Source organism: Malaclemys terrapin, chromosome 15, assembly GCF_027887155.1.
Source record: "Malaclemys terrapin pileata isolate rMalTer1 chromosome 15, rMalTer1.hap1, whole genome shotgun sequence".
NCBI lineage: Eukaryota > Metazoa > Chordata > Testudines > Emydidae > Malaclemys > Malaclemys terrapin.
This window is the reverse complement of record NC_071519.1, coordinates 33,895,237-33,916,908: the sequence shown is the minus strand read 5'-3', so window position 1 is coordinate 33,916,908 and position 21,672 is coordinate 33,895,237. Positions and strand designations below refer to the sequence as shown.

The window sequence follows — 21,672 nt, the reverse complement described above, 5'->3', positions numbered from 1 at the left end:
TCATACGCCACACTGCAAACTAAGGAAGGGATTGTCCCAGCTGAGTCCTGGGACGAGCCGAGTCCTGCTCTTCAGTGTTTGTAAAGCACCGTGTGCATTTATGGTGTGCTATAGATAGCTAATAACAATAGTGTTGATTGGATCTCTTGACTCTGAAAGCAAGAGCCTGGTGGTGCATGGAGCCAAGTCTGCTTCGTGCTCCGATCCAGGCACAGCACTCGGGTTTTAGCCACCCAGAACCCTAGGGATTTAAATGGTTGGCCAGCATGCTGCTTCTGGCTCTGCCCCCAAACGTCAGCGGTTGGAGGCGCCCAGAGGAATCAGCCACTGTAGGGAGGAGCTTTTCCTTGTGTGGCTCTTGCACTGGGGCTGGGAGGGGGGTGTTATTTTCACATCTGGGCTGATTGTGTTTTATTCTCTTGGTGGGGCAGGAAATCTGTTAGAACAGGAGATGGATCCAAACCAACCCCCGGCTCCAGACTCTGCGTGTTTGACGAGGGGAGGGCGGATCTGAATCTGAAGTCACATCCAGATTTCTAAGCTGGCCAAACCCCGAGCCCAGGCCCAGACTCCCTCCTGGGCTTTGGGGCGTTTGAAATCTGAATCCTGGCTCCCGGCTCAGGATCTGCTGAACTGGGGGCAGCGCAGCACCTGCAGCTCTAGTGAGAAACCCATGGCCAGTGGCACCAGTTCAGCCAGAGCTCAGCTAACGCCTCGTCCCAGTTGTGGCAGCCAGCCCCTACAGCTCGTGCTTGTGCTGTGGATGGCTGGTGTGTGCGTGTGTGCAACACAAGCGTTGCACGCTCAAAGCATTGCAAGCAGCAGGTTCTTATGATACAGTGTTTTTTTTTTTTTAGTTTTAGATGGGGCTTCGGGGATCACTTCAGTTTTGTTTTGGTGAAATTGAATCTGCAGATAAAATACAACACAGTACAGCTGGAAGAGACCCTTGGGGAGCAGATTGCAGTTGCATTTTGCAGTATCAGCCATAACCATCATGCGCCCCTGGAGCACAGCCCCAAGGGCCCTTGCTGGTGAGGAGAAAGCAGAAAAGCCAATTGCTTTCAATTTTCAGACCGCACCTTCATGCCGGTTTAAACCCAGGAGAGCGGTCTTTGCAGCATGTGGCTTGTCACTGCAGCACCCTCCTCTCTGAGCTCGCGGCTAAAATCGCCTCCCCCTGGGAGACGTTCTTTTAAATGTGATCAAATGCTTTGGGGGAAGAGTCAGTGAAATGCCCCAGTCCAGTGCACTATGCAGGGAGTAATCCTGCTCCCCTCCTCAGTTCTGTGAGACTCTGCAGGGGTCGGGGAGGAGGTTAGACTGTCTCTGAGGACTAAACAGGTCTTCTCTCAGAAATTGTCTCTGTTAAAGGGCCAATTCTTATTTGCCTAAGCCAGCAAAGGGATCCAGGGAGTACTGCAGGAGATTAAACGCAGCAGTACTTTACCGTGAGTGGCCACATCTTTGTTAATTCCTTTGCGGTTCCCTGTAGTGGGGTACAGGGCGTTGAGTCCTTGGCATTGATATCATGTGTAATTCCATAGCAGCTAGACATTGTCAGTATCCACTTGCTGTACAACACCCTCCTCTGCCTCTGCAGGGAAAATAGAGCCCTGAATGGTGCTGGGTGACCCTCCAGGGCTCAGAGGGCAGCTCGGATAGGATGGAGGCTGTCCCCATGCAGGTGGGCGATGCACCACTTATTTCCTATGCTGCATTCAAGGTGCAACTAGGAGTTAAGTGTTGCCTGCCTCTGTGCTGGCCCAGGACACGGGGGGAATTTCCCCCCCAAAACTTCCCAAAGTCTGGTCACTTATCCAAACCTCTGAGCACCCAGGAGTATGGCCCAGTTCTGCAGTCTTTCCTGGTAACTTATGCATTACAAGGGGCAAACTCATGCGGTCAGGTTACCTCGTAAGATTCCCAGTACTTGCCAGGCAGATGCACAAACCCAATGTGAGATAAAACAAGGGGAAAGAAATAAAATTACATTCAAGGGGGATGAAAATTTCAGAATGTCTGTGTAGGTCCAGATCCATTCCAGGGAGATTTAGGGAGAGAAGGTCCAAATTTGATCCATCCCAGTTCTTCTGCCCTGGGCTCCAAGATGAGTGGGTAGGTGAGCAGAAGGAAGGTTTGTTTGGGATCCATGACTTCAGGACACCATATTTTGTTTTCCTCCAGTGGTGTGTGAGATGGGAAGCACCTCCTGTCCCGCAGTGTGAGGCAGAGTGAATGCGTGTTGTGTACCTCAGCCCCTTATCTTTGTCCAACTTGTAGCAGGCAGTAATATGTTCTTTTTTTCTTGGTGGCATTCTACTGATCCAAACAGGCAAACAAGCAAAACCCCTCCCAGTCCGCCCCCTGAGTGTTAGCTGTACGTACACCATGAGTTCTATGTTCAGAGTGACTTCAGTGTCTGTAGTGTGCAGTCAGTATAAAAAAAAAAAGTTAAAAATCGTATATGTAGAAAATGGCAAAATCTTGAATGTTGTAAAATAAAACCAACTGTTGTGTTTTCATTTTAAATCAGCAAACCTTGCTGCTGTGATAACGGACTGTTGTATTCTGTGTTGTGATCCAGAAGCTAAGGGGGGGGGAAAGGAATAAAATATCATTTCTATCTTAGTGAGTCTCTAACTGTTTTGTACCATAATGCAGGGATGTCTAAGGGGAGGACCAAATCCTTTTTCCCAAATGGAAGCGAAGCACCAGACCCATCTGGTAAGGGGTTTGGGGCATGGGGCGTCTTTTTGTTCTGTTTGCACTGTACCTAGCGCAGTGGGGTGCTGGTCTGTGACTGGGGCTCAGAAGTGTTATCACAATACAAATAATAAATACTGTTACTCTTAACAATCATTCAAGTTCACAGCTACAACTTCCCAGGATGCAGTGCAAGCTCCCCTGACCAAGCAGCATGGTGCATCATGGGAGATATAGACTGTCCAGAATAGGGGTATCGGGCACTTGAATTATCACTCCCATGGGGCAATGCGCCACCACAGGGAAATGCAATTTAATGTGGAACTGATTCGAAGTGAGACGCTTGGGGTCAGTTCCACAAACCAAAGGCAAAGGTTGAAATTCTGGAATGTCGAAAGGTTTTGCTCAGGAGTGCTGCATCGTTTACCCATTTCAGAACCCAAGTATTTTGGAAATTTTTGTTCTGAGGTAATTTCAATATTTCAATTTTTCATCCCCATTTGGGCCAAATGTTTGTTTTGTTTTTTAACTGTTGGAATTTCCTGTGGGATGGCCATTGTGCTGCTCCCATTGCTCTGGGCTGAGCAGCAAAGACAAGGAGGCGATTTTGACTTCAATCCTGGCAGGCGTGGGGAGGCAGCGCAGTCAGCTAAGCATGGGGATGGTGCGAGTGCACATGGGTGGAGGTCTCTGCAGGCTGCAGAGGGTAATATAACCATCTGTGAAGGCTGGAGGTTAGCAATGGGTGTACCCTGCAGAAGAGCTCTCTACAGCTCGAAAGCTTGTCTCTCTCACCAACAGGAGTTGGTCCAATAAAAGCTATTACCTCACCCCCCTGGTCTCTGCCCGGGCCCTGGAAGATGTGGAGTTAACTCCGCTCAAGTCACATGCCCCCTGCAACCCCCACAAGCACTGGGATAGGGAGCCAGTGTTCCTAAGGGATGAGGGCTGGCTCCTGGGCAGTGGATTTTGCTAGCACTGGGCGGAGGCAATGAGGAGGGCAGCGTCTCTGCAGGATGTTTCCGTTGCAGGCTGGCCCCAGCAGCTCACGGTGGGTAGAGCTGTGCCAGTGTCACGAGGCTCTCAGACAGTACAGTGTGTCTGTGTCTGCTCTGGGGGGCTGACCCAGACGGTGCCCGGGCAGGGAGCTATTTATTCCTCCCCGCCGTCAGCAGAGGCCCTGCCCTCCTCACGTGGAAGCTGGATGTAGTTTAATGCCCAGTTGTTTCAGAGACTTCCCATGAGTCTCATGGCAAAATCGAAATTCTAGCTTATTTGAATGGAAAAGCTAGATTTCCAGGTGTGTGACTAGTCCTGGTAGCGTCCCACTGGTTCCTGCTGCTAGGGAGGGGAGGATGGTTAGGGACTTCATTGTCTCCCAAGGGACAGAGGCAGCGCCAAGAAAGACGCCTTTTATCTGTTGAATAATGGCTTTAGGTTTCTATGCTCCCAGCAAATGTGCCATGCATGAAGCCAACCAGCGCTCCAGGAGGCAGACCCTGTTATCCTGGGGTAAACTGAGGCACAGAGCGAGCCAGTGGCTGAGTCTGAGGTGGAGATGAGGACAGAACCGTGGATTATTCCCACCACTGCATCAAAGCACTAGAGCCATGAAAGACATTTTCCCTTGGGCCTATTTTACTTTGATGAAATAGTGTCACCCTTCATCTAACCCAGAAACCCGGTAAATTCCCTTCAGTTTCATGGCTCTCCCCTTAGCAGATTGGAACTACAAGGTCACCCATTGGGCAGGAAAGATCAAGCTGTATTTCTGGAAAGTTTTGTTTTCACTTCAGGGTTTCCAAAACTTTTGTGCTTCGCTGCTCCAGCAGTCTTGAAAATACTGAAGAAAACAGCCCCCCAGGGGCGGGCCTTTTTTACGATATGCAGAGGCCACTTGGAAGTTTCCTTTAATGCCAATAGCAATATTTGGAGACAGAGCCCAGCACGGAGCAAGCAAGGCTTGGGGACGGAGCCCAGGGTGGTGTGAACAAGGCTTGGGGACAGCTCAGTGCGGCGTAGCTAGCACACACACCGCTTGGGAGCAGGTGGATTCCAGGTGGTGTGTTTGCTCCTGCTGTGGCTCTCCCATGAGTCAGGGCTCACTGGCGAAGGCCACCCGGCAGCCAACCTTTCCAATTAACACCACATTGCGCGCTGACTGGGTGTGCATTGAATTCTTGCTGGAACCAAAGCATCATTGAAGCTAATTTCGTCCTGCAGCTGGGCTGCTAGGTTGGACGGGCAGCTTCATCTGCTGGGTATGTCTGAGTCTGGTCGTGTTTTCCTCATGCTCACGAGTTGGGTGAAAGTGAGCTGCACCTGATCTGGAGTGGCGAAGGCAACACTGCCTATGCTCTTAGCACAGGCACAGCTAGATGCTGGCCATCTAAAGGTCCTAGGGCATTTTCATGGGCCTCAGCACCTCTTGCATAGAGCTAGACTCTGAAAGGCAGCAGGGAATGGCAGCCTTCCAGTCAGTGGGCTCCCCTGGACCGGAGACTGGGGGGGGACTCTCAATTCCCAGTGGGGAGAGAGGGTGTTCTCTAAATGCCAGGCAGCTGCTGTTCTGCTGACATTGTCGTTCTGAAGGCCGCACCGCTCAGTTCAGTATGACAGCCGCAGCCTGGAGACACTTGTGCCTTTTGTACGGGCGTGTGGTGCCGGTCTGTGGTTAGACCACAGGACCGGGAGTCAGGACTCCTGGGTTCTATTCCCAAGTCTGCTGCTGGCCTGCTGTGCGGCATTGGGCGAATCACATCGATTCCCTGCGCTACGTTTGGAAAGTGCTTTGAGACCCGCCGGTGGGCAGAGCACCAAAAGGGCCTGGTATGTTTATTCTCCACACGGCAGAGCTGAGTATCTCTGCAGCAGAGAGAGTGGCCGAGGCAGCACAGTGCGTTCGCCACCTCTCTCCCTTCAGCTGATCTTCACTCAGCTGCGACAGGAGCAGGTTTTCCAGGGGCCTCAGATCCACCTCCAGTGTGCGTGGGACAGGGGGCGAGGGATTCTGCTGTGTGGCGCTCTCCTTCCTTTACTGGGCTGATCGACAGCGGGATCAAAGGGACACTCATGCTGTGGGCCGGGCCTCCAGGACTGGGCACTCCCAGGCCCATCTCAACAGGCTAGCGGCTTGATCCACAGCACAGGACCAGCTCCTGTCTGTCTGGGGAAGGATCAGACCAGCCTGGAAGCGGTTACTCCTTTAATACAGGAAAGCAGGGGAACAAAACATAATTAGTACTAATGTGGACACGAGAACGAATGGATATAAACTGGCCGTGGGGAAGTTCAGGCTTGAAATTAGACAAAGGTTTCTGACCGTCAGAGGGGTGAAATATTGGAACGGCCTTCCGAGAGAAACGGTGGGGGCGAGGGACCTGTCTGGCTTTAAGATAAAGTTAGATAAGTTTATGGAGGGAATGGTTTAATGGTAAAACATAGTAGTCAAGGAAAACCAAGCAATGGTAGGTAAATAGTTTAATGGCTAACAGGGGTCAGGCTAGAGAATCTTGCCTATATGCTCGGGGTCTTACTGATCGCCATATTTGGGGTCGGGAAGGAATTTTCCTCCAGGGTAGATTGGCTGAGCCTCTGGAGGTTTTTCGCCTTCCTCCGCAGCATGGGGCAGGGATCACTAGCAGGAGGGTCTCTGCCGATTGAAGTCACTAAAACACAGGATTGGGGACTTCAACAGCAGAGTCCAGGGAAGGGGTAGGGATGGTTTTATGGCCTGCAGCATGCAGGGGGTCAGACCAGATGATCATAATGGTCCCTTCTGACCTTAAAGTCTGAGTCTATAAAGCAACGCCCGCTCATAAGGTTTAGAACAACCACGGCAGATGAGCACAGAGGGGAACGCTGGGTTTCCCCAGGGTTCTTGGTGAATGTTGGAGCCAGTTAAAGGGTGAAGGGGATGATGGAGAGGACTGAAAAGCCACCTCTTGTCCTGTAGCTCTCCAGTGCAGCGTGCAGGGCTGGACACGAGCCAAGGTGGGCAGTGCAGAAACCCAGGGCTGGCTTGGTCTGACCGTGGTGAATTCCAATGGACAATGGTCCTGTTCTGTCTCCAAGTGTCTCAACTTTTAGCCAGCTCCTCTGTCAGGAAATGGTTAAACCCCCAACGCCTCCGGCACTATCCTGGCTGTGAGTGGAGAAGTGACTGGGAGAGAAAGCCAAAGGGCCAGGCTCTGCGTGCAAAGCCAGAGATGCTCACTGAGCCGACTGCCTGCGGAGGGAGTGAGGAAAGGCCCCAGACATGGCCAGGCTGTTTAACAATCTGCATGAAGCCACGGCCAGATGGAAGCGATGGAGGAAAAGGCCCCCCCTCGCCCCCCCACCATGTACCGGCGAAGTGTCTATTGCCCCAGCTCCTCGTGAGCAGAGCTCCACCAGAGTCAACCCTCTCTGCCCTGGAGGTCAGTGAAGAGCTGCGGGGGAACTGATGAAGCCCTATGGATCACACGGTAAGTACTGGCCAATGAAGGGAATATTTGTCTGTCTGCTTTGGGGGGCACAGGGCGAGGTCACCATTGACCAACCAGCTGAACCCCAATCCCCCACGGTGCAGGCAGCCGACAGAGCATGCATTGAATTGGGTGCCATGCACCTGCCAGGACGTCCCCTAGCACTGAGTGACGGTGTGCGGCTAGCTCTGGAGTAGCTGTGTGTGCTTTCAGCTGGCCGGTAGGTCCTGCAGTCTGTGCACTAGGGCAGCTGTGGGGCCTGATCGTGCTGCAATGGAACCAGGGGTGTGCTGTTTACTCCAGGGGTCTCTGGGCCCCGGGGGAGCCTGAACTTCGCCATCAGCTTGAGGCAGGGCAGCATGAAGGGAGCTTGGAAGGAAGAATCGGGGCTGGGAAGGGTTGGGCTGCGAGAAGCCTGAAGAAGAGCGGAGGGTTTGCTGGCTCCTGGCCCTGGTCTGCCTTAATCTGCCCTTGCATTGTCTCTGCTGCACCCTCCGGCTGCTGCTTCGCCCAGGCTGGGGAGCTCTGTAAGATTTCACGTTCCTTTTTCATTCCCTTTCAGCTTCTTTAGGCTATGTCTGCATTGCACTTCCGTCAGTAAAACTGTTGCCGGTTAGGGGTGTGAAAAAACACCCCCGATCGACAAAAGTTTTACTGATGAAAAGCACCGGTGTGGACAGCGCACAAAGCTACTGCCCCTCGTTGGGGGTGGTTTTATTTTGTTGGCAGGAGAGAGCATGGTTGTAGAGGCACAGCTAGGCTGCTGGAAGGTGTGCAGTGTAGAGACAGCTTTAGTTACGAGGAGGAGGACTGTGCCCTTTCTGAGACAAGCTCAAGCTGCAAAGTGTGTGTGTGTGTGTGTGTACAGGGTTCCTCCCCTTGAAGCTTGTAGCAGAAGAAACGATGGAAGCTGCCCCTGCTGCTCAGCTGTGTTTTAGTGTCCATTTGCTACAGCCCCGTGAGTGACCAGTGCCAATAGCAAACGACGCCTGTGCTCAACTGGTGAGGCACCGGGGGTGGGGGGGGCAGCCGGGCTTTGTTAGAGCTGACTGTGTTTCCTGTCTAATGACAGGCGATAAAATCAGTTTTGTGCTGGGGGAGGGAATCTTTCCAAGTCACCTTTCAATGGCCCCATTTTCTGCAGCAATTTTAACAATACCCAGAGACTTTCAGAAGTGTGTGTGTGTGTGTGTGTGTGTGTGTGGCAAGCCAGCCACTTTGCACTATTGAAGCTGTGCAATAAGAACCGGGGTTTGTTCAGTACATCTCAGTTTCCTATCCCCCCACTTTCTTAAAAACTGTAATCCCAGCTGTGTTACAGAGTTAAACAGGCTGCAAAGTCAGAGTGTGTGTGTGTGTGTGTGTGCGCGCACGTGCATGCAGGGATGGGAGGGGGAGGTCTAGGCCAGAGGAGAGAGGTGGTTTGAAATGAGAGTTGAAAACAGAGCGGGAGTGTGTGCATGTGGCAGTGAGAACAAGGAGGCTGTGTCACAGGGGCTGCCGCAGAGGGGGAGATTCTTGCACCCAGAGAGTTAGTGAGCCAGGTCAGAGAGGGGGTGGGTGCTACAGGGGCAGAACAGTGACAGTCGTAGGCTTAGGCTGGAGCAATACAGGGCAGCACATTTGCACCTGTGAGTTTTTGTCCCCAAGTGACAGCCCCTCCCACCCGTTCTATTGGGGATCCACCAGTGCAGAGGCCCAGAGCCCACTGAAGCCTGTTCCTCAGGGAACGGAGCTGTGATGTGGAGCAGATGGTAAGTGCTTGGCATGATGTGGAGCAGAACCTCCCTTAGCCACCCACCTCCTCATCCACCGGCAAAGCTGGCAGCCGCCCAGCAGGGCTGGGGCTGGAGGGAGCTCTCTCATTCCAGGGGCTGTAGGATGCTCCAAGACGTGCCAAGCACTAGCTGTCATGCTTCTCAAGGCACGCAGGGCTGTGAGCTTCCTTGTTATTACCTGACACCAGCGCAAGGGAATCTTGCTGGGTGTTAATTCCCTAACCCAGCCCGCCTGTCCGTCACGCACGCACTCTCCTCTGGGCTACACCTGTCCTGTCTGTGCCTGGGAGGTCGACAATAGATGCACTTCAACTCCCTTGTCCCTTCAAAGTGTCCCCTGGTGGTATCCAGACCCTACTCGGTCGCTGGATAACCACAGAAATTCCAGCTGCTCTATTCCCCAAGGAACAGTGTCTTGTCATTTACCAGTTTCACCTTAGCCAGACGCTCCTGTATCCCATACTGCACTTGAGTTCCATTCCAGAACAAAAAGACACAACATCACAGCACATGCTAAAGCCTAAATGGTACGAACAAGGACTTCTCTGGTCTGAAGAAGCACAGCTCACCCAAAGGTCTCTCCAGCGCTTTCAGCCAAGCCAGGCTGAGATCCCCCTTTGCATGAAGCAAATTCTCTGTCCATTCACGTCCCAGGTGAAGGATGCCAGGGTGTATCTTTGTGCCCCTAAAAATACCAGAACAAGCCTTTGGGATCATGTCAAGATAGGGTCCCTCTGCCCCCTGCTGTTTGTTAGTTTCCTTCTCAAGCCTCCACCAGCTCTTCATTAGCATTTGACTTAGTATGTTAATAGACCCCTATTGTATGACAAACAATACACAATGCTCTACCCTGGAGAGCAGTGCCCCCCTCCCCCAGTTTATCTCAAGAGATGCGTGCCCTAGGGAACATGCTGTTGCTGTTAGTATATAACCATATCTCTGTACATGCAGCTCACAAGGGTTATAACGATTAGTGCGACACAGGCTTTTTCTAGGCACATTACAGGATGTTCTTGGGGTGAAGCCAGGAGATCCCTGCACCCCGTTATACCCCAGTGCGCTCTGCAAGTTGGCATCCAGAGGTTCTTGGGTCACACTGGTTTAGTTAAAGCTAACCTGCACCAGTCCAGCTCCTGTGGCATCATTCTTGGGAGTCGAGGGGTGTGGTTTGTTCACTATCTCACAAATTTCAGTCATTCCTCCGAGGTCTTCCTTTATTGGGACAAACGGGGTCTGCTGCACTGTGTGCACTACAGTCAGGGGCTGATGCAAGCCACAGAAGTAGGATTCAGATTTCCATTACACTGAGGCCGTTAATGTTTAAGCACGGGAGCGCGCTGCCATTCGTTCACCCTCTCTGCAACTGGCGTTTAGGCTTTGCTGGCAGGCGTGGCAGGCAGACGGTGTTCCAGAAGTAGGATTCAGATTTGGGCTTGATTTGAGGCTGTCTCCAGTCAGTGATGCTAAGACCCGAATTCCAGGGGTCACACCTTGGTCTGCTTTAAAGAGACAAACAATAGACCTGGTGTCAGTAAATAGCCTGTAACCCTGGCACTCAGATCCTGTGCTGGTCAGCACCTGGCATAAATCCCCAGACAGACAGACAGACATGCTGTCCTCCCAGCCCCTCATTGCAACTATTGCTTCTTGCTTATGCAAAACAGAAGGAGAAACCATTTTATGACAAGGACAAACATTCTGCAATGCGCCCCAGCAGTTCCTCAGGGCCAGGGTTTTCGTGTGAGATTTTGGTATCACTGAGGCTGTAATTAGAGCTGATTAGATTCTCAAAGCTGGCCTAGGACGGTGTTTGTCCAGCTATTCAGCGAGCTGGCTAGGTTCTTCCATTGCTGCCCAGCACGGTGGTGTCAGGGTGTGTTCCCTGGGGGCTCTGGGAATCGGGTGCAGAAAGAAGTCCCTGGGGTAGGTTTCAGAGGGGTAGCCGTGTTAGTCTGTATCAGCAAAAACAACGAGGAGTCCTTGTGGCACCTTAAAGACTAACACATTTATTGGGCATAAGGTTTTGTGGGCTAAAACCCTCTTCATCAGATGCATGGACTGAAAATTTTAGCCCACGAAAGCTTGTGCCCAAATAAATTTTAGTCTCTAAGGTGCCACAAAGACTCCTCATTGGTTTTTCCCTGGGGCAGGTTCCACTCTGTAAGCACCATACCAGTAATCGGCTGGGATGCGTGACTTGCTGGTCACTGATTGCCAGAACAGAACAAACTGCACTTAACAGAGTGCTCAGCATTTAGCCTCTGGCTGCTGGGGAGAGGGAGGTTTACAGACCTGGGGGGAGAGGAGTCAGCACAAAGCGATTTGCGTATGCAGACAGCATTGGCAAAACCAATGGCATGGACTGCCTGCCTGCTGCCCCGGGTGCAGGGTGCTGCCTTTGCTGGGATGTGTGTTGATTACAGTAGAACCTCAGAGTTGCAAAGCCCCCGGAATGGAGGTTGTTCGTAACTCTGAAAACATTATGATGGTTCTTTCAAAAGTTTAGAACTGAACATTGACTTAGTACAGCTTTGAAACTTTACTGTGCAGAAGAAAAATGCTGCTTTCCCTTTATTTTTTTTTTAGTAGTTTACGTTTAACACAGCACTGTACTGTATTTGCTTCTCCTTTTTTGTTGTTGGTCTCTGCTGCTGCCTGATTGTGTACTTCCAGTTCCAAATGAGGTGTGTAGCTAACTGGTCAGTTTGTAACTTTCTGGTGTTCGTAACTCTGAGGTTCTCCTGTATCCTCTCCGAAGGACTGGGACTGGGGCAGCCTGCTCCATCAGCAGCTCAGAGGTGGGGCCTGCAGAAGGGCCAAGCAATGCTGAACTCTGGCCTGGCCTTAGTGGGACCCCTCTCAGCGTGGTGGTGGGGTAGGATTTCCCTTCCCCTCCTATGTTGCTAGCCAGTAGCCAGCCAAGAGACACGATCAAGGGATCAGAGCCAAGGGCCGGAGCCAGGAAATCCCACAGCTCTGCCTCTGACTCACTGGGTGACCTTGGTCAAGTCTCTTCCCGTGCCTCAGTTTCCCACCGCAACATGGAGATAATGACAGGGCCCAGCAGACAGAGCTTGTGGGGGCTGGGTAGGAAGGTTGCCAAGCACCTGGAGAATTAAAAGTGCCCTAATTGGTTATCAGCCCTTCCCCTCTCCCTGCTGAGGCTGTCAGAGCCGAGATGCCCCTCGCTGAACTCCATTGACCTTTCAAACAGAGGCTGAGGGCGCATCTGGCTCAGCCCCTGCTCTCTGTGTGAACTGGAGAGAGCTGGTTGCAGGGGCTTGTTCTTTCCTTTGCCCCTCAAGGTATTTGATGTTTCCAAAACCTGGGTCTGGGCCATGTGCCTCACCTTGTGACTGGGATAAACATTACACTGAGGCCGTTAATGTTTAATGACGTTTGTCCCCCGCCCCCCCCCCATTAATGTGCTTTCCCGGTGGTACACACGCCCAGACCAAGGCACCCGCTGGACGGCTCGCTTGGAAGATGGCTGACGGTAAGGGTCTCGCTGCTCTTCAGCTCCCAGGGACAAACGGGCTCCTGTCGGAGGCAGGCTGTGCTCTGCCAGGCTGTACCTGGGAGCAGGGGGAGCGCGCCGCCATTCATTCACCCTCTCTGCAACTTGCGTTTAGGCTTTGCTGGCAGGCGTGGCAGGCAGACAGCGCTCTGTGCTTAGGCAGACAGACAGACGCGACTGCTCCTTTAGCAGGGAAGCGTTCCCAGTGCTCTTAGACGTGGGGGCCTAAAGCCCCGGTTAGACATCTCAATCAGCAGAGTGGTTTGATTGTCAAAGGCGCCGAGCACAGACTGCTCAGGGCCTTGGGAAGCCAGGCTGCTCTCCGGGTGGAGCCTTCACAGGGCTTCAGGAGCCGGCCATCAGGCTCTCAGGTGTGCAGATTTTGGCTGATGCTTTTAGATGCCTTTTCCTAGTGCTTGGAGTGATCCCATCCTCTCACATGGAAAGAGGGCTCTGGAAACCCTTTAAGGATTCAGGAGAGATGCCCAAATAACCCCAAGAGTTTTGCCCTCGGCAGAGGGAGCAGTAGTTCTAGGAAGGGTCAGTATTTTCTAGAAAAAAGAACAGGAGTACTTGTGGCACCTTAGAGACTAACAAATTTATTAGAGCATAAGCTTTCGTGGGCTACAGCCCACTTCTTCGGATGCATAGGCTGTAGTCCACGAAAGCTTATGCTCTAATAAATTTGTTAGTCTCTAAGGTGCCACAAGTACTTCTGTTCTTCTTTTTGCGGATACAGACTAACATGGCTGCTACTCTGAAACCTGTCAGTATTTTCTAGAGGGATTTTCCCTTCCCAGTTGTTCTCACCATAGGACTCTGTGGCAAGTTAAGGGGACCGCGCAGAGAGGAGCGGCACAGGGACAGAATGAGTGGGTCAGCGCACCTGAGCAGAAAGCAGTCGTTCCTGTGCTGTGCTACTGGGCAGTCAGGAGGTCAGCTGAGCTCTGCCATTTCACCGACGGGAGTGGGAATTGCCGTCGGGGGGTCGGGGTCAGATGGCAAGCGGGCACTGGGTGAAACCTGGGTGTCGGTGATGTAACACCCACAAATGATGGTTGATTTGTGCAAACACAGGTTCCTATACACCCTGGAGCCATGCAGAGGGACACAGGCTAACCAGTAAATCTGCCCATGGTTAAAATGGAGATTTGAATCTGTGACAATTCTAGCACTTTCCTTTTCATCTCTTTTTCTGTCTTATTCCCCCAACCCCATGTGCCCTGTTTGGAATGCAGTGATTAACAAGCCCCCCTCGCCCCACCTACAAACAAAGCCAGCACTGTAAAAGGCAAGGTGGTGGTAGGCAGATGAATAAGAGTCTGAGTTGTTGGCTGTTTTCTACCCAGTGCTCCGCAGTCCCCTCCGCGTGTGTGAGAAATCATTGAGTTGGAAAGGCAGGTTAGAAGGTGAATATTGAATGTGCCAGTGACTGGTGGCAGCTGTGTAACTCTACGCAGGTTAACCTTTTCTTCCTCCTCCTCCTCCTCCTGAACACGTTGCTTTAGACACGGTCGAGACTGGAATTTGCCCAAAGTTTAAGGGGTGTTTGGATCCACCCAGGAAGTTTGACTCTGGAAACCAATTTTCCCCCCAAATCCCAGGGACATGGAATCCAACCTGCCTCTAGCTGCTTCCCGTGATGGAAAATGGTCTGAAAAAAATAGCAGTTTCCTGAGGACGCTTTGGAAAGCCAATCATGCTCCCCAAGGAGCATGTAATCTGTGAAATCAACCGTGTCCTTACTCCACCCCTTCTCCATTGTCCTCATGGCCTGTTCCCCTCACAGAGCTCTCTCTGGGGACCAGGGACCCTGCTAGGTTTTACGACTCCCCCAAGACGCCGCTCCCAGTGCACAGGACGCTGGGCTGTGCGGATGCCTGGCAAGCAGCAGCAGTTACAATCTGTCCGTTCGGAGCAGGTTGTGGTGATCTGTGACTGTAGGCTTGCAGAGCAGATGTGTTTGGGAGACCGAGGACTGGACTAGCAGGGAGGGCCTGTGGGTCAGAGAGGAAGTGCATTGGCACACATGTTCAGGAGAGAAAGGGCTGGAATAATTGGGGGCTGGGGGAAGAGAAAGGGCTGGAATAATGGGGGGGTTGGGAAGGAAGAGAAAGGGCTGGAATAATGGGGGGGTTGGGAAGGAAGAGAAAGGGCTGAAATAATGGGAGGGGTGGGGGGAAAGGGGGCTTCAGGTCTAAGCTGAAGGGTAGATTTCGAAACATGCTGTTGAAAATGAATCATACCCATACTGATCTGGGACAAGTGGACAGAAGGAGGGGAGGTACACGGGACTCGCAGACTCTCTGGCACTTGGACGCAGTGAATTTGGGGCCGGTGTGTCATGGTAGCTGTGGAAGCCACTGGGAGTTGGTCTCATGGACTAGGGTAGGATCTATCCCCGGCATTCCCAGTCTCCACTACCAGCAGTCCCACGAGATCCCACAGGGCTTCACCATCAGCCAGTCAGAATGTGGCCGCTGTGGCCTGGGATCACCATGCTGGCTTGCCCCGAAGGCTCTCCTTGGCTGCCATGGGCAGGGATGGATCAGCTGTTTCCCCAGCTCTCCCCTGGAGCCCTGGGCACTGTTCAGGAGACATGCCTGCCCCGGGGCAGCTAGGCTCAGAGTCTGGGGTGCGGGGAGCCCGTTCCATAACCGTTCCCTCGTGTTGTGGAGCTACGATACACCAACAGCTTTGGGACCCCACCCCATTGGGTCCTCACTGACCTGCTCGCTCTTCTTCCAGAGATCGTCCCAGAGCAGGTGCCTGACAAGTTCACCTATGGTAAGACTCTCCTCTGCGCCGTCCCACGAGGCCCTGGCTACCCCGGCCTTTGATCTGTAATTCTTTGTCCAGGGGTTCGGGTCCCCCTGTGCTCCAAACACCGTAGAAGAGACGGCCCCTGCCCGGTGTCAATAGGACGGAGCGGGAGGGTTGTTGGCCCCTGGGTGCTGGCAGGGAACTGAGGCAGATTCAGTGACTCGCCCCTGGTCACGCAGGGAGTCTGGGATGGGCCAAGGATTGAGCCCAGATCTCGCCATGGCCCTTAGCCCCCAGGCCACCCTTCAGCCCTGTGGTTATCCCCTGGATCTGTAGGCAGCGCCAGCCCTGGTAAGCATCCCGTAGCCAGGGGCACAGCTCTGTGAGCCTGTGGGTAGCTGCGTGGGATGCCTTTGGTGGCACACATACATGTTACACACGTGTCACAGAGGGGCCGGGGGGCCTGACACCCAGCTGCGTGGCACTGGGAGTAGAAGCAAAGCCCTTCAAGGCGCTGTTCTAAGGCAGCAGCCCAAGCCCAGCTGCCGTGGCTGGAGCTGCGGTGAAGGCCTGGGCCGCCCCAGCGGTAGATGATCACACTTGCTCACCCAAGAACTTCAGAGCTCGGCAAGATGCGAGACTCCCCTCCCCCAGCCCCGCTCCCTTTGCTCCGCCAGGCTAACAGGCGTCTTTCTCCTTCCGAGATTACGAGACCATTCGGAATGGGGGACTGATCTTTGCCGTGGTGGCTTTCGTGTTCGGACTCCTCATCATTCTCAGTAAGTGTCACTAGTGGGGGGCTGCAGACCGGTCTCCTGCCAGCCCAAAGGCTGGGGTCACGTGGGGGCTCTTCTCTGCTCCCCCCCACTGTGCTGCAGGGGGCTGCCCAGCTCAGGGGAAGGGAGGGGAGGGTGCATCTGTGTGCGTCACAGCCTGGGGGCCGGAAGGGCCTGCTAACATGCATGGCAGAGGGGCCTAGGCTTAGCCCTGAAGAACCCCAGCAACAGCAGTTCCATGATCTGTCAGCTACGCTTAGAGCTTCAGCTTTTCCTGAAATGTTTAACCTGGCCTCCCCGGCCCTCGCTCCGCCCTGGGCTTGGACATCAGTGAGAACAATGGTCTCTGTCTCCCATATCTCCTCTCTGCTTTGTTTTCGCTGCAGGAGGCCCCACTGAGCCGGGACCCAGAGGCTGGGTACCTGACTCAGAACTTAGATGCAGATTTGGGTGCGTGTTAATCTTTAGTAGAAGCTGGTAGGAAAATTTCCATCAAGGCAAGATTCCAACAGAAAATGGGGGTGGGGTGGGGAGGAGATTGTGCAAATATTTGCAGAAGCAATTTTGCATTTTCCTGCCAGCTTTAAGGCTCAGGGTGAAAAGGTCACCAATTAAAAATGAGAGCAACAAAATCTGACATTTCTAGAGGCAGAAACCAGGTTTTCCAAAGTGCTCCACTCCTGCAGACTCCCTGGTGACCCAACATGCTGGGCTGTTTTGCAAACCTAGACACTTTGTCCACTGCTGACATGCAGCCAGCTCTGGGATGGAACACAATAGACATTTAACAGTGCACAACACTATAGGGAAGAAAGGGAAGGAGAAAATTGTATGCACTTGAGACTGCAGTAGCAGTTTAGAGAGAGATGCAGACTGGAACTACCTGGGGTGGAGTTCGGCCAGAAGGACTGGGTCAGCAGCTCTGTGCAAAGTGCCATGGACTCTTTAATAACCTAGGCCGTGCGTCTCACCCCTAACCCCAAACGCTGCACACTCTGCAGATGGGAATAACAGCGTATTCCATGTGGGTTCCAGACACACGGCTGCTTTTTATCGGTGTGCTCAGGGCAGCTCCCAGCAGGCAGGCAGCCCTTGCTCTCTCAGCTGGTGTCCATGCCTGGCTGGGCCTTGTGGGGACCTTTGGCTGAACAGGGCGTTTGTTCAGAGAGCTCAAGGAGGCTGAAATGTCCCATTAGCACCCACAGGACAGTGAGGGAGAGCCCAGAGCACGTTCCCAGAGTGCACCTCCCTCCCGGCTGGGCAGGGGCAGGCGGCACAGGAGTCAAACAAGGAGGAAAATAACTACGTCACTAAACCAAGACCTGGTGGCTCGAAAACAAAGCTAGGGGTCAGTCCAGAGATGGGCACGGTTCTTACCCTACCCACCCACCCACCCCCAGTGCCCGAGGGCTGGCCGGCCCCACAGCTTCGGGGACCCCAAGCCAGACTCCGGTGTGCCTGCTGAACCAGGGCTGTGCCTAGAGTTCCCACCACTGTGGGTGGGGTGGCCTTGGTCCCTATGCGATGGCTGCAGAGGCCATGCCGAGTTGAGGAGGCAGAGGCTGCAGGGGAGGGGCTCTTTGCCCCACAGAGACAGTAGGATCATTGCATCAAAGAGAGAGGAGCAGCAGAAGGTGGGTGGAAGCCTGAGAGCAGTGAGGCGTGTCGGCCAGGGAGCACCGGGGTGGGGAGGACCAGCACAGCCAAGGCGAAGGAGGCCTCAGACGCTTTCCCTTGTTTCCAGGTCGGCGGTTCCGCTGTGGAGCAAAGAAGAGAAGAAGGTTGGTGTTCTTTTAAATCGTCCAAGTCAGTCAGCCCATGTCTTCTCTTTAGTGGGAGTCTGTAGATGGTTCGAGGGCTGGAGACATTCACTTTCCCCTTGGCTGCTTTGGCTCGTGCTAATGCTACTTTCTCTCTCTTTTCCGTCTGTTTCCTTAGACAAGGTGACGATGACGAGCTGTAGCTGCAGGTACGTGGAACAGAGGGAGAGCAGCGGGGCGTGGAGAGCAGGGCTGTATGGTGTATCAGGCTGGCAGTGATGCCTGATGCACTGCTCCGTTGGCAGGTGTCCATCCTGCTAGGAAAGGGTTAAGTGGGCTCTGCTGACTCCCTGGGGCAGGAGGCTCAGTACCCCACTGGGACATAAGGGAAAAGGGAGGGATTCTCTGGGAGGCAGAGGACCTAGGGTGTGGACTGAGCAGCCTAGAGAGAGGAGTCCTAGCAGCTTCCCAGCCTGCGGAGAATGTCTAAGTCTGAGCTTTATGCACGTATCTATTTTGTAGGTAACAAAGCCAAACCCCAGGGAAGGGCTGGGGCTGGACTCTCCATGCTGCGTGGGCTGTATCTGTAGAGCGGTTGCTCACCGTGCTGCTGTTTAAGTCCAAGGCCAGGACGTGGGGTGGGGGTGGAGGGGAAAGGATCCAGGTGGCACAAACCTTTTTGGGTCTGATCCAATGGGAGGAAACAGTATTGACATCCACACAGTGCAGCGGCAATCTGGGACGAAAACTTCAGCCAATCAGATGGCTCAACGGGCAGAGAATGGGATTGCCCGGTAGGTGTGGCCTATCTGTGTGTGTTTGTGCAAGAGGAGTGCTGCATGCCCCAGCAGGGGGCGCAGCACTGAGCTGGGAACTAGTCTGCAGGTATCTACTGCCCGGCTGATTTAACTCTTTCTATTATTTCTTTCCAATTCCAGAGCTGCCTGGACTGTCTGGAAAGAGGCTTCCTGCCCAGTGCCCTGCCTGGGGGGGAGTTCTCTCCAGGAGCCAAGCCCCTTGCACCGGAGACATTAACCCTCTCAGCCCTGCACCTTTATACACACCGTTTTCATGGCTTTCCTTTGTAAAATCAGTTCCGTGCTTTGCCTCAATAAAGCTTCTTCTGAGAGAGGGTTAAAGCTTGTCCCCAGGTGGGTTTGACTCAGCCGGGTTCTCTGCCCTGTACCGGTTTCTTTTTCTGCCCAGAACCATCAGACAATTCTGAACACAAACTCAGTAGGTAAAATCCCTCCCGCTCCATCCCCATAAGCATTGAGCTTTAACCTTTTAAGTGACTGGCCTAAATGCCAGAGAGGGAGGTATTCTGAGCTGGGCGCTCCCTCAGTCTCTCCTGTTGAAGCTGGTCCACCTTCATTAGATGATAATTGGGGCAGCCCCAATCATCCAGTGGTCCCCCCCCCCCCCATCAGTGAGGTTGCTGGTTGAGATGGGACTTGAACATTGCTCTCTAACCTCTCAAGCGAAGGGTGTAAGTGCTGGACTGGGAGGTATTCTGACACGGGGCTCCCTCAGTCTTTTCTATTGACGCTGGTCCACTTTAACTACACCTCTACCCCGATGTAACAGTAATTCGGGTATACCACGGTAAAGCAGCGCTCCGGGGGGCGGGGGTGGGTGGGCAGGGCTGCGCATTCTGGCAGATCAAAGCAAGTTTGATAAAACGCGGTTTCACCTATAACGCGGTAAGATTTTTTGGCTCCTGAGGACAGCGTTATATCGAGGTAGAGATGTACATAATAACTGGGCTAAAGCTTGCCTCCATGGGCACTTCTCTGGGATGTGAGTGACCCTGGTTCAAATCTCCCCTCTGCCTCAGTGGAGGGGGTCTGGTGCCTGAGGTGCAGGCCCTTGTAAATCGACTGTGGACTATACAGAGTAGCTCTTGCTGGTTTAATTAATGAGTAATGGTGGCCATACAAAAGACCCAAATCCCTCTCTTGTCCCCTGTGGCTAGCCACCCAGGCTGTGGCAGACCCCAGGTCACTCCCCTTCTCTGCTGAGGGGTGTGAACTGGGGGCTCCCACCTCTCAGGGAGAGTCAGAGATGGGCAAGCCCTGTTTAAATCCCCTCCCTGTCCAAAGGTGACAATGGCCTCCTGAGAAAGGGAGGGGGTTCAGACATGGATGTCACACCCCAAAGGGCAATCACTGAGGAGGCAGGAAATCCCTGTGCAAACCCCCGGGATTTGAGCCAGCCTCTCCTACAGCCCAAGCTACTACCCTAACCCCAGATTATAGAGTGACTCGGGCTTTTGGCCTGGCCTGAAGAACAGTTAAATCAAATGTAACAACTTCAAAAGGAAGAGTGAGGGAGCCCCTCAGCACTATCCCCCAAAGCGCACAGCCAGGCTGCAGGAGAGCTCTCTTCAAATTGCTTCTCAGCAGGCCAAGCAGGGGATTTGAACCCACACCTAGCCTAGCCCCCAGCCTGTAGAGGGAGTCCTGGCCCTGGCCCAGCCCAAAGACGAGTTAATTCAATTGGAACAGCTTCAAGAGGCAGGGAGCCCCTGAGCACAGCACCCAGGCACACCCCAGGAGCTCTCCCTTCAAACTGCTTCACAGCAGCCCAAGGGGGAGATTTGAACCCGCAGCTCCCATGCGCCAGGTATCAGCCTAACCACCAGCCCTCTACCAGAGTCTTGTTTTCATGTTGGCTCAAAGAATAATTAAGCCAAGAAGAACAGCTTCACCAGGCAAGCAGGAGGGATTCCCCCTGCCCCCAATTTCTGTGGCCCACCACCTGGGCAGCAGGAGATCCCGCCTCACATCCCTTCTCTTCATCAGGCAGAGGGGGATATTCAAAGCTGGCCTTAAGGATAGTCGTGCCCCTGGCCCCCGCTGCCTCCCCATCCATCACCCTGGCCGCCACATCCATCCCCCCGCTGCCCTTGTTCGCTGCTGCCTCCCCGGTCTCCCCACACATCCCCCCCAGTGCCCCTGGATCTTGCTGCCTCCCTGGGCTCCCCACCCCCAGGCCTGCTACCTCCCCTGCCCCATTGCACCACGCGACCTTGGGCCCCACTGCTGCCCCACTCCTTGCCTCCTGCCTCTGGCAGCTGGAGAGCAGCAGCTGCTGGCCGGGAGCCCACAGCTGCCAGGGCTATGTACCGCCAACCCTAGAGGTGCCAGTGCTCAGCCCTGGCAATCCCTGGCACAAATTAAGTGCTGATGTTTCCCCCCTGGGTGGTCACCCACCCGTAAGACTGGTCCTATTTTTATTTCTGTGAGGGAATCATAGGCTTCCTAGAGGGAACGAATGGTGCCACTGCCCTGTGCATAAACCCACCCTGGATTTTTGCATCCACCCCTCTATTTTGAAGCCAACTGACCTGCCCTTCTGATGCACATGGGAAATGTCCCATTTTTTAAGAAAGGGGTGAATAATCTAAAACCCCGTTTTGGTCCCTCGCTCTCTGGGCTCCCCTGAGTCTCACGCTGATGGTGCATTCTCTGCTGCGCCCTCCTGACCTCACCATTCTGGTGGGGTGTCTTGGAACACAATGCCTCCGCCTGGTCATGGGGAGGGAAACCAGACCAGGCAAGGACAGGATCTGCACAGCCAGGCAGGAGTGGGGGGAAGGATGCCTGTCCTGGCCCCTGGAGCAAAGAGGCATAGTTGCCCTTGGAGACTGACAGGGAGAGACCTCCAGAGGCCCCCTGGTGGGCGGAACCTGGAAGGCCACACCCATGGTGCCAGAAGCAGAGGGGCGGGGCAGGGACAGGAAGTATAAAAGGTGGGCCCTGCAGCTCAGTTGGGCTGGAGCTGCCAAGGGAGATGGATGTGTTCTTCCCACTGCTGGTGCAGGAGCCTGCAGAAGATGTCTACTGCCCTGAGGCTTCTCCAGAGTTGCTAGACCTGGCTGATGCCGAGGAGCAGCTGGGATTG

The 21,672-nt window shown here is 53.7% G+C and overlaps 1 protein-coding gene across 1 annotated transcript in view; it reads left to right on the top strand.

Moving 5' to 3' along the window:
* Positions 1–18,905, top strand: part of LOC128823393 (FXYD domain-containing ion transport regulator 6-like) — a 56,122-nt gene extending 37,217 nt beyond the window's left edge. Inside the window, exons 7-12 of the mRNA XM_054005638.1 lie at positions 12,366–12,446; positions 15,216–15,254; positions 15,935–16,009; positions 17,751–17,787; positions 17,945–17,975; positions 18,705–18,905. Coding sequence (XP_053861613.1) covers positions 12,366–12,446; positions 15,216–15,254; positions 15,935–16,009; positions 17,751–17,787; positions 17,945–17,969 — 257 coding nt within the window. The 3' untranslated portion in view covers positions 17,970–17,975; positions 18,705–18,905. The remainder of the gene's footprint in view (positions 1–12,365; positions 12,447–15,215; positions 15,255–15,934; positions 16,010–17,750; positions 17,788–17,944; positions 17,976–18,704) is intronic.
* Positions 18,906–21,672: the final 2,767 nt, after the last annotated feature.